The 11,880-nt window shown below is 58.5% G+C and overlaps 3 protein-coding genes across 3 annotated transcripts; 1 reads left to right on the forward strand and 2 right to left on the reverse strand.

The window, feature by feature from the left end:
* Positions 1-74: 74 nt before the first annotated feature.
* On the reverse strand, positions 75-2,591 carry PTSG_01289 (uncharacterized protein; the record flags this gene model as incomplete). Its single annotated transcript, XM_004997203.1, has 7 exons — positions 2,208-2,591; positions 2,078-2,184; positions 1,725-1,812; positions 1,420-1,474; positions 1,136-1,210; positions 902-970; positions 75-614 (listed from the first exon to the last, which is right to left on the reverse strand). The coding sequence occupies exons 1-7, from the start codon at positions 2,348-2,350 to the stop codon at positions 75-77; spliced, it is 1,077 nt and encodes a 358-aa protein (XP_004997260.1). The 5' UTR covers positions 2,351-2,591.
* Positions 2,592-3,847: 1,256 nt separating this feature from the next.
* On the forward strand, positions 3,848-7,614 carry PTSG_01290 (zinc finger protein; the record flags this gene model as incomplete). The annotated part of the gene is made up of 2 exons (XM_004997204.1): positions 3,848-5,725; positions 5,776-7,614. The coding sequence occupies 2 exons, from the start codon at positions 3,848-3,850 to the stop codon at positions 7,378-7,380; spliced, it is 3,483 nt and encodes a 1,160-aa protein (XP_004997261.1). The 3' UTR covers positions 7,381-7,614.
* A 194-nt stretch (positions 7,615-7,808) lies between these two features.
* On the reverse strand, positions 7,809-11,327 carry PTSG_01291 (uncharacterized protein; the record flags this gene model as incomplete). Its single annotated transcript, XM_004997205.1, has 6 exons — positions 7,809-8,193; positions 8,425-8,789; positions 9,088-9,261; positions 9,537-9,616; positions 9,783-9,932; positions 10,085-11,327. 6 exons carry the CDS (start codon positions 11,325-11,327, stop codon positions 7,809-7,811), a joined length of 2,397 nt encoding a protein of 798 aa, XP_004997262.1.
* Positions 11,328-11,880: the final 553 nt, after the last annotated feature.

Below are 11,880 nucleotides of genomic sequence, written 5' to 3' on the forward strand. Positions count from 1 at the left end.
ACACACACACACACACACACACACACTTTCCTTGACGGGAAGAGAAGTGGTGGTGGTGTGGTGGTGGGAGCGGGCTAGTTGAGGCGGTCGTAGAAGTGCGGGTTCTCTGCCGACGTGGGGGCGCGCATGTGTGTGCCCTCGAGCGAGTTGTATGTCTGCTCGCTCCTGTTGAGCTCCTTGTAGATGCCGCCCGCCGTGCTGTGGAACGTCGTCTGCTGCGTGCTGTGGTCCAGGCTGCTGTACACCTGCTCCGGTCCGCCCTCGTGCTGCAGGTGCGAGTACACGGGCTGCCCACCGCCCCGCTGCTGCTGCTGTTGCTGGTGGCGGCGAGCCGGCGCGGTTGTCCGCGTGGTCTGGTCCAGGCTGTCGTATGTCGTGTCCTGTGCGCTGTAGTTGGCACGCGCGTACTCGGCGTGGTTGGCGCCGTCTGTGTCAAAGTAGTCGTCGGGCTGCTGCCTGGCCGGGTCCGGCTGCACATACTGCGGCTGCTGCTGCAGGTCTGTTGGCTGCGCGTAGTCTGGGGCGGGGTGCATCCCTGGCTGCTCATACCCGGACGATGCTGAGGACGGCGTTGCCGGCAGTGGGCGCGGCAGTGACGATCCGCTCGTCGACTTCTGCACAGCAAACGAGGGAGAGAGGAGGGGAGAAGAGAGTAACGTGGGTCAACGCGTGCATGGCGGAATGTGTGTCTGTGTGTGTGTGTGTGTGTGTCTGTCTGTGTGTGTCTGTGTGTGTGTGTGTGTCTGTCTGTCTGTCTGTCTGTGTGTGTGTCTGTCTGTCTGTCTGTCTGTCTGTCTGTGGTGTGTGTGTGTTGCAAGCAGAAGCTGCGTAAAATCACTGTGCACCGCCACAAGTCAAAGGTACGTCTTCCTTGTCCCCATATGCCCTCTCCCTCTCACACCTGCATGTCGCGGGTGGACTTGACGCGGGTCACGTGCCGCTTCAAGGCGGCGTGGATGTCCGAGCCATCCTGCAGCGCCAGCACCAGCACCACCAACACACATCAGACAACACGCGCAAGCATGCACAGCACAGCACAGCACAGCGCCGTAATGAGTAAGGCAGCAAAAAGCGAGCAAAAGAGTACACTGAAAGCACAACGTCACATCACATCACAGCGCAGCACGCAACGCACCACGACAGTGTATCGGAACAGCTTCTCTGGCTCCGAGGCCGCCCGCCCCGTCTTGAACGAGAACACCCCGTCTTGCTGCGCGCGCATACGTATGCGTGTGCGTGTGTTGTGTTGGGGGTGAAATCAAGCGACGCACACACACACACACACACATACACACACATACAATTGTCATTGCCATGATCAAGCGACCACATGTGCGAGAGGAAGGAAGGCGCGCATGGCGCGCAAGCACGCACGTACACGCATGCGCGCACACACACACACAGAGCAGCTGAGTGCACCTGTCCGTATGATCGCAAATGCTTCAGACTGAACGATTTGATGGCAGACGAAGCCCTGAGAAGAAAGCGCACCACAAGTACGAATCAGTGTGTGGCTGAAAATTGGAAAGCAGATGTTTCATGCAAGCGAGATTATATCTGACAGACGAGGGTCACTATCGTTCACTACATTCACACACATTCACACACACACACACACACACACAAGCAGACACACACACACACACAAGCAGACACACACACACACACGCATACACAACTACACACACACACAACTACACACACTCTCTCCCTCCCATACTTACTTTGGTTGGAAGTGAATCGTGTCGTTGGCCACCACCAAGAAGCCTTCCAGGTTGTAGTCGCTCTCCCGCACGCGAAACACCAACGCCCCTACATCATGTCACAGCATACCACCACAAACACCAACACAGGCACAGCCCATGCACAGTTGAGCGCTGAAGAGCAAATGACTTTGACACGCCACAGCAACATGTTCCTGGTCGCGTGGCTTGATCTCTGCCCGATCTTCAACACAAACAACACAAACAACACAAACAACACAAACAACACAAACAACACACACATTCACACAAGCAACACAAACAACCAAACACACACACACATTCACATACAACAAGCACGCACCCAAACACACCTTTTTGAGAGGCTGGCCCCGTCTTGGGCAGCTTGCCGCCAGCGCCCTTCTTCGATCCCCCTTGTCCCATGATGATTATGTTGATGGCAATAACGACGATAATGTTGCTGTTGATGGCGATGACGATGACGATGACGATGACGATGACGATGACGATGACGATGACGATGACGATGACGATGACGATGACGATGCTGAAGGAGCAATCGCAGCAACAACAACAACAACAAAGCACGGCATCAACAACCACAAAACGTCAGTCATTTTCCACATGCACGAACACCGTAGCAAACACGCGCATAGCGAGAGCGCCTGTGTTGTTCTTCTTTGTTGTGCTTGTCCCTGTGCTTGTGTGGTTGTGCGGCTGTCTACACCAACTTGCTCACACAGAACAACACACCACCACTGACCACGACCGCTCACAACACAACACCTCCTCACCCTCACACCACACGCCACACCCACACACACAAAACACACTCGCTCGCAGGACCACAACACCCCTCAACCCACATCGCACTGTGCAAATTGCACTGCCCGCAATTGGCAACACATCTGCCTTTCAAGCGACACCACGAATGCAGCGTTTCCTGACTTCAGGGATCACGCGCCACACAAAATTATCCCCAGCCGTTGCTTTCTTGCCAAAAACCACAAAAGAGAACCACCGCACACCCAACGGGCCGCCTGACACGCAACAGCAGCCAGGCAGCAGCAAGCGTTGGAACGCATCGTGGTGGATATCACACGCACACAAACCCCAAGCAAGCAAGCAAGAGGCAAACTGTGCATTGAGGGTGACTATCCACAACAAACCACCAAGAAGCAAGCAAGCGGAAGCAAGCAAGCAAGGGACGCACGCATCACAGGAAGGACCACCCACCCTGGTTTGCGTTGTTGTTGTGACTGTGACACACAAACGAAATTATGGCGGACACCACCATCCCCAGCACAACCGGCACTGCAACCACAACATCCACTCACCCTCACCAGCACGACCACCAACACCAGCCACCCGCCAAGCTCCCAGCAGTCCCTGCAGACACCAACAGCGATAACGGCAACAGCGACACCGGCAACGATAACAACAGCAACAACAGCCACAACGATGGCGGCGACAGCCACAATCCCCACAGCGACGGCAGCATGAGCGCAGGCATGGCCACATCATCATCACCACCACCCGCGTCAGCACCCTCCGACATGCACGACAGCCACAACAACAGCAGCACCCATCAAACACCACAGCCGCCACCCCCAGCAACATCCTCAACACCTGCACCGGCTGCAGCAGACCCACCGCCGCCACCAGCGCCACCAATGCTCCCACAAATGCACCAACACCAACACCAACAGCACCAACAACAACAAGATGAGCACCAACAGCAGGCTGCGCCTGGGTTCATGGCGCCCGTGTCCCTGCCGGTGCCATACATGCCAGCCAACCACGACGATGGCCAAGCCATGCTGCAGCTCCCCGCCCAGCAACACCAGCAGCACCACCACATGCCCCAACACTCGCACCCTCAAGAGCTCCAGTATGGCAGCCACCACCAACAAGTCGATGTGACGAGCCAAGAGGACGCCTCGCGCCCAGCGCACCTCGATTCCCAGCACCACCAACACCAACACCACCAACACCACCACCACCACCAGCAGCAGCAACTCCACCATCATCACCATCACCACCACTTGCATGTGCACCAGCACCTGCCATCACCACACCAGCACCAGCACCAGCACCATGACATGCTTCCACCGCCGCCGCCCATGTCCATGGCCCCACTGCCACCGCAATCTGGCGACGGCATCATCTCTGTCACCAGCTCGCATCCACACGCGCACCTCGGCCACCATGTGCCACCACCACACGAACAGCAGCCGCACGTGTCCAGCGCGCCACCGCAGTTTGCTGCACCGCACCCCACGCCCTACGCCCCACACTCCTCCGCTGGCGCAACCATGCACCACCCTGCGCCGCCCGTGTCGATGGTGAGCACGCCGTCGTCGTCATCGTCGTCGTCATCAGCCATCCAGCTTCCCACCAGCGCGGCGCTTCCGCTCGTCCCATCGTCTTCTGTGGCCGCCAGCGTCAGTGTGCCCGTGTCAACGGCAGCATCCTCAGCGGCAGCGCCCCTCGTGGCCACATCGTCTGCGGCCGCCACCGCGCCCACAGCGTCCCGCGCACTCGTGCCAACGTCTCTCATCGACGTCACCTCGACTGCGCATCCCCAACACCACCAACAGCAGCACCACCAGCATCACCAACAGCAACACTCGCCAGCAGTATCAGGCTCTATTGCTGCTGGTGCTGTGGCACCCAAGGATGCAGAAGCGGCGCAACGCCACCGCCACCACCACCAACAGCAGCACCAGCACGAGCTGCACATGGACCACCAGCAGCAGCAGCAACAGCAACAGCAGCAACTGCCACACTTGCAGCAACAACACCACCAGCACCAGCAGGAAGGGCAGGAGCACGCGGTCATGTTTGGGTTCGAGGCAGCGACAGAGGCAGCAGTGCCATCATCATCGTCATCATCATCATCATCCAGAGCAGCAGCGGGCGCGGGAGCAGCAAGGATGGGGCACGCGCCGGCGCCACCACCATCAGGCAGCGATGAGGGCGATGGCGTGGACCAGTTCAACAAGCCGTTTGTGTGCGGGTTCCACGGGTGCAACAAGCGCTTTCGGCTGCAGTACCTGCTCAAGGTGCACAAGCGGACGCACACGGACGAGCGGCCATACCCGTGCACGGTGCCCGGGTGCACGAAGCGGTTCAAGACGTCGAGCCACCTCACGTCGCACCTGCGCACGCACAGCGGGGAGAAGCCGTATGTGTGCGAGTTCCACGGGTGCGGCAAGTCGTTCTCGCAGAGCGGCAGCCTGAAGATCCACCAGCGGACGCACACGGGGGAGCGGCCGTTCCAGTGCCGGCACGACGGGTGCTTCAAGCGGTTTGCCACCAAAGGGCAGCTGACACTGCACCTTCGGCAGCACGAGCCGGAGCTCAAGGGGGACGACGCGCCGTCGGAGGCGTCGGTGATTGTGGCGCAGGTGCAGCCCACGCCGAGCGACGACGGCCGCACCTTCGCCTGCAACTTCCCAAACTGCACCGCCCGCTTCAGGACGCGCTCGCACCTGCGCGACCACGTGCGCACGCACACGGGGGAGAAGCCGTTTGCGTGTGTGTTTCCCGGGTGCAACGCGCGGTTTGCTGCGGCGAGCAACCTGTACAAGCACCGCAAGATCCACACGCGGGCGGGGGAGAAGAAGTTTGTGTGCGACCAGCCCGGGTGCGGGCTTGAGTTTATGCACAAGAGCAGCCTCACGCGGCACCAGCGGGTGCACACGGGGGCGATGTTCCGGTGCGACGTGGAGGGCTGCAACAAGACGTTTCAGCAGCGCACGCAGCTGCACACGCACAAGATCAACGTGCACTCTGAGGAACCGGGCCAGACGGAGCAGCGCACGTACGCGTCCAAGCAGTATGTGTGCGAGGTGTGCAACCGCAGCTTCATGTCGTCGTCGCACCTGACCACGCACATGCGGCGGCACACGGGGGAGCGGCCGTTTGCATGCCCGGAGCCCGGCTGCGACAAGTCGTTCCCGACCAAGTCCAACCTCACGGCGCACTTGCAGACGCACGTGTCGTACGAGGACCGCAAGTACTGCTGCGACTTTCCGACTGCGGCAAGCGCTTCACCACGAACGTTGCGCTGAAGGACCACAAGCGGCAGGTGCACACGGGGGAGCGGCCGTTCCTGTGCCCGCACGAGAGCTGCGGCAAGCGGTACGCGTCCAAGACGACGCTGCGCTCGCACATCAACGGCGCCCACGCGAACCAGCGCAAGTACGTGTGCCCCTACGAGGACTGCGGCAAGAGCTACATTGCGCGCAGCGGGCTGACGGCGCACCTGCTGACGCACACGGGGGACCGGCCGTTTGTGTGCGACGCGCCAAACTGCGGGCGGCGCTTCAACATGGCGTGCCTGCTCAAGGTGCACAGGCGCACGCACACGGGGGAGCGCCCGTACGTGTGCGCGCACCCGGGGTGCGGCAAGCGCTTTGCGCAGAGCGGGTCGCTGACCAAGCACATGCGGCTGCACACGGGGGAGCGGCCGTATGTGTGTGCGGTTGACGGGTGTGGGCGGCGGTTCATTGAGTCGGGGCACCTGCGCAAGCACGAGCGCACGGTGCACGGCAAGTCGCGGCAGGAGCAGCAGGCAGACAGCATGCACCGGCACACCTTTGCCGGCAGCGCGGCAGCTGTGCAGCACTCGCCACAACCACTGGATGCACAGGGGCAACAGCAACAACAGCAACAGCAGCCGCGGCGGCGCAGGCAGCAGCACCATCACCAGCAGCAACCGGAACAACAGCAGCAGCAGCAGCAGTTACCGCAGCAGCAGCACATGCATCATGTGCAAGATGGGGGTGTGCAGCAGCAGCAGCAGCAACAGCCCGTACCGCCGACGATCAGTGCGCACTCCACACAGCAGCGGCAGCATGTGGATCACGGCATTCAAGGTCAAGCAGAGCAGCAACAACAACAACAACAAGAGCAGCAACAGCACGAACAACAACAGCAGCAGCAGCAGCAGCAGCAGCAGGTACCCATGCCGGGACCACAGCAGCTGCATCCGTCGCTGCAAGCGCTCAACGTGCCCCACACGCTACCGCATCCACATCCACCTGCCACCCTCGACGCACACCACCAGCATCACCCTGCACACCACCCGCACCATGCACACCATGCACACCACGCGCACGGGTTTGTTGCGGATGTGCTGCCGCCACACATGCAGCACGAGCGCGATGTGCACCAGCCGCTGCCCCACCCACACCCACACCCGCACCCGCACCCACACCAGGAGCAGCAGTTTCCCCTGCCCATGTACTCTGAGGCGCCGTCGTTCCACCCGCCTGGCTTCCCGCCACAGGCGCACCACCCGCACCACCATCCACACCACCACCACCACCACCACCACCACGCCCACATGCACGCGGGACACGAGCAGGAGCAGGAGGACGTGCAGCAGGTGCGCCAGCCGCCGGTGCACCCGGACTTTGCGCAGAGCAGCCCGCCGCCGCCGCCACCAATGCCGCCACGGCAGCAAGGGGGCGGTGAAGGAGGAGGAGGCGGTGGTGGTGAGGCAGAGCAGCAGCAGGAAGAAGGTGGTGGCAGACATGATGAGCAGCAGCCGCCGACGTCGCTGCCGCAAGAGATTCAGCTGCCGCAGTTGCATGTGCAGCAGCAGCAGCAACAGGGAGGAGAGCATGAACAGGGCAGCAGTAATTGACATGGAGTGGTGGAGTGAGAACTGGGTTGAAGCGGACAAGGAAGCACACATATGATGGCACGGTAGAAGGGTGTAGGGCTGTGTCATGGCAATGTAACAACAAAGATATTCGCATAGTTTGTTTTCTCTTTTTGTGTGTAATCGGACAAACATAGCTGGCCTCGTGTACATTGTTTACTACCTTAGCTGTTGTGGTCATTGCGCATTTCATTGTTCACTGGCATTAAATTACACATTTACATTACATCAGATATCACAACTCACAAAAGTCGCTTATCTCTTTGGTTAAGTACCATCCATACACGATGTGATCATGCACATCAAGTCAAACACATTGGAGCGGTAAGGCATTCAGATTGCGTGTGTACAAGTGTGATGATGGTGGTGGTGGTGCCAACACTTCATGTTGCTGCCCATTGTTTTGCGAGCTAGTGGCTGGGTTGAAGGAAGCCAAGGATGGTGCGCTGACCAGCCAGAACAGGTGTACTCGCTTTCTTGTGCCGGCGGCGGCGCAGCTGCTTCTGCTGCTGTTTCTTGTTGCGCGTCTGCTGTTGTGGCTGCTTGGTTGGCCGCTGTGTGCTGTGCGAGCCAGCGCCCTGCTGCTTCCGCGGGTGTGGAAGTGGTGACGGTGATGATGGCCGTGTTGTGGACAGTGGGGGCTGCGTGGCCTCAGGCGTTGACGATGTGGGAGACGGCTGGTGCGCCTGCTGCCGCGATTGGCGCTGTCGCTGGGTTCTGCCTGCCGTGTCTTTGTTGCGGCGGTCTTGCTTGCGACCAGGGCACACAGCACGCGCTTTGAGTGGCGCATCCCACCTGCATGGTGTGTGAATGTATCGTGTGTGAATACAAAAGTGAGTGTGTTCAAGTGTACGTGTGTGTGGATGCAAAAGTGAGTGTGAGTGCAGAGACAGAAACAGAGAGTGCATGCATGGACACTGGCCCCACAAGTATGTGCGCTGTCGCACAAGTGACATCATCCTGAACAGTAAATGCATCATGACACAACCCAAGCCCTCCCCCCCCCCACAAGGCACACTCACGCACCGTACAACATCTCCGCGTGCAGCAGGGACTTGAATCGGCAGCAGTGGCGCCCTCTTCTTGGGTCTCTTCGTGCGGTTGTGATCTGGCGAGTGCGGTGGCGCCGGTGCAATTGCACGGGCGTTTTCATCTTCCTCGCGCTCCTGCAACAAGGTGTATGGGTGGGGCAGGTGCTGGAAGAGGGAAGGGCTGCTGCACTCATATTCGGGCGACCACTCCTCAAAGTCCAGTTGCTGCTCGCCAACGTCTGCACTCTTCATGCTGACGCTGTTCACATACGCCAAGAGCGGCAGCTTCCATGAGCTTGGCTGCACCGGTGCTGCTGTCCACTGCCCCGATGGTTGCGCTTCCAGGTCGTGTTGGACCGCCTATTCAACCGCGTGTACACACAAGCAAGCAAGCAAGTGAGTGAGTGAGTGAGCATATATGTGTATATGTGTGTGAGTGAGTGCTTTGTGTGCGCGTACGTCTGCATATAATATATATATATATATATATATATATATATATATATATATATATATATATATATATATATATATATATTCATTCAAGGCAAAGATCGTGACGCGAGCGAATGCAATCGTGTTATTGTGATGCACACACAAGCACACAAGCACACAAGCACACAAGCACACAAGCACACACACACACACACGCACGCACCTTTGCGAAGCGCACTGCCATCTCAACAGATTCCGTGTCGACTTGGCTCTGTCTTGATCTCAACACCTTGCCCACCGCAGCAAGCACCTTCCGGGCCGCGGCTGCTGGCGGTATGTAGTCACGCGTGTGCATTTTGAGTGGCACCGCCTCCATGAACGTGTCGTGCAGAGTGTCCTGCATGTGTGTGTGTGTGTGTGTGTGTGTGTGTGTGCGTGTGTGTGTGTGTGTGTGTGTGTGTGTGTGTGTGTGTGTGTGTGTGTGTGTGTGTGTGTGTGTGTGTGTGTGTGTGTGTGTGTGTGTGTGCACGCGATTGCAAAATTGAGTGTCATCGGTCGTTGCTGTCTGTACACAAGCGGGTCTGTGAGCAAAAGTGAAAGACGTGAGGAAGCATGCACAGCAGTCGGCCATTTGGCCATTTGGCATTGACGTTATCACGACCCTCGACTCACCATGGTGGAGACAAACCCGCGTAGGCTGACAAACAAAGGCTTCAGTGGGTGGTCATTGCCTGGCGCATAGCTGCCACCGCCTGCACGCAAGAAGGGCCCACGATGGCACGACAAGTCAGTGACTGAAGGGAGAGTGCGCGAGAGAGAGAGAGAGAGAGAGCAAGCCATGCATGCATGCATGCTTGCAACAACAACACCAGCTGTTGTTCAAGCATACATAGATGTCCCCTTCAACAACCAACCAACCGAGTGTGCGTTGGCGGACATATGAGAGAAGGGCTGGGTAAGGCGACACAGCGGTGCGATCCGAGAGGAGTGTGGCCATCTGGCCAGGTGACAGCTTCCGATTTGGCACAGCCAATGCACGGAACATGGCCACACAATCAACCGTGTTTCCTGTCCAATCGCATTGAGCCCTTGTGAGATGGAAGGACAACGGAACACGCTCATGTGGATGTGTATGTGTGTGTGTGCGTGTGCGTGTGTTGGTGTGGGTGTGTGTTGGGAATGCACGCATATCTAATGTAACACAGCACTTGTCTCGGTACCGAGCAAACGAAGATATGCCAGCAGCGTGTCCAGCGCAAACAGCTCAAATGGCGACCCAAGTGGTTGGGCAGGACGTGTGAGGGCAGTTGTGTGCTCGGTGGGGAGCCGAAACGCACACTCGCTGCTCGTCACAGCTGTTTGTGCCAACAACGCAAGACTCAATCGCTGGTGCTGTCGCTGAGCCGTCTCTGGCTCTTGTCGCTGTTGCTGCTGTCGCTGTTGCGAGTGCTGATGCTTCTGGCTGTGAAGCTGTGCGAACGGTGCTGCAGGTGATGGTGAGGGTTGGTTGTGTTGTGATTGAAAGGATCCTGACAGCAGCTCGAACAACTCCGGGTCATCGATGTCGATGTGTGCGTCGTGTTCATCGGGACCCTCGCGACCTCCGCTGCCAGTTCCGTTGCTGTCCACATTTTTGCTGCTGTTGCCGTTGCTGCTGCTGCTGCTGCTGCTGGTGCTGCTGTGTGGAGCACACCTGTCATTGGTTGCTGTCAGCTGTGCCGGCATGGGTGGCAGATGGTGCTGAAGCAGCACGAAAGGGCACACGTGCCAGCAGGCGCAGGCTGCAGCAGGTGTGGGCCCCTTTGGCATGTGCTCTTGTGCATCGCAGCCAGCTTGCCCACCAGCAGTGAACAAAGAGTGCTCGTGAGCAGGCAGTCCAACAGCCAGCGCGCACGGTGCGCTCTCCACACCATCCTGCGCACTTCTGCTCGGCGTGCAACTGTGGAAGAAGACAAGCAGCAAGAGCACACGCCACAGCAAAGGCAGCTGCTCGGGTACACCTGCCAACAGCCATAGCTGCTGGGACGCCTGCATGCTGCTGCCGCCGCTGGTGCTGCCGCTGTTGTCCGCTGTGACCATGTGTACCAGGCGATGGGTCACGTCTGTGATGTCGATGGTGCCGGTGCTCGCCTTGCACACTGTATATGCCGTCCAGAGCTGTTGCTGTGCGCGAGACAACGGTGCATCAATCGCCGTGCTGGTGTCGAGCTCTGCTTGCAGTCGCCGCAGCACACGTGCCCTGGCGCATTCTTCAGATCGCTTGCAACTCACGCACGGCGATGCGTGCTCCTCGCTCGTCAACGATGACAGTGAGCGCAAGGACTGCACAGCTTTGACCAGTGCTTGCTGCTCGTGCACCTTTAGTGTGTGCGTCAGCTGTGCGTGGAACTCGGCTTTGGTTGGTGCAACCGTATGCAGTGCTGACAGATCCCTGCAACATGCAGCACAGCCGTGAGCGTTCATTGTGTGTGTGTGTGTGTGTGTGTGTGTGCGTGTGTGTGTGTGTGTGTGTGTGTGTGTGTGTGTGTGTGTGTGTGTGTGTGTGTGTGTGTGTGTGTGTGTGTGTGTGTGTGTGTGTGTGTGTGTGTGCACGCGATTGCAAAATTGAGTGTCATCGGTCGTTGCTGTCTGTACACAAGCGGGTCTGTGAGCAAAAGTGAAAGACGTGAGGAAGCATGCACAGCAGTCGGCCATTTGGCCATTTGGCATTGACGTTATCACGACCCTCGACTCACCATGGTGGAGACAAACCCGCGTAGGCTGACAAACAAAGGCTTCAGTGGGTGGTCATTGCCTGGCGCATAGCTGCCACCGCCTGCACGCAAGAAGGGCCCACGATGGCACGACAAGTCAGTGACTGAAGGGAGAGTGCGCGAGAGAGAGAGAGAGAGAGAGCAAGCCATGCATGCATGCATGCTTGCAACAACAACACCAGCTGTTGTTCAAGCATACATAGATGTCCCCTTCAACAACCAACCAACCGAGTGTGCGTTGGCGGACATATGAGAGAAGGGCT

The sequence above is a fragment of the Salpingoeca rosetta genome (genome assembly GCF_000188695.1).
Source record: "Salpingoeca rosetta unplaced genomic scaffold supercont1.4, whole genome shotgun sequence".
NCBI classification, from domain to species: domain Eukaryota; class Choanoflagellata; order Craspedida; family Salpingoecidae; genus Salpingoeca; species Salpingoeca rosetta.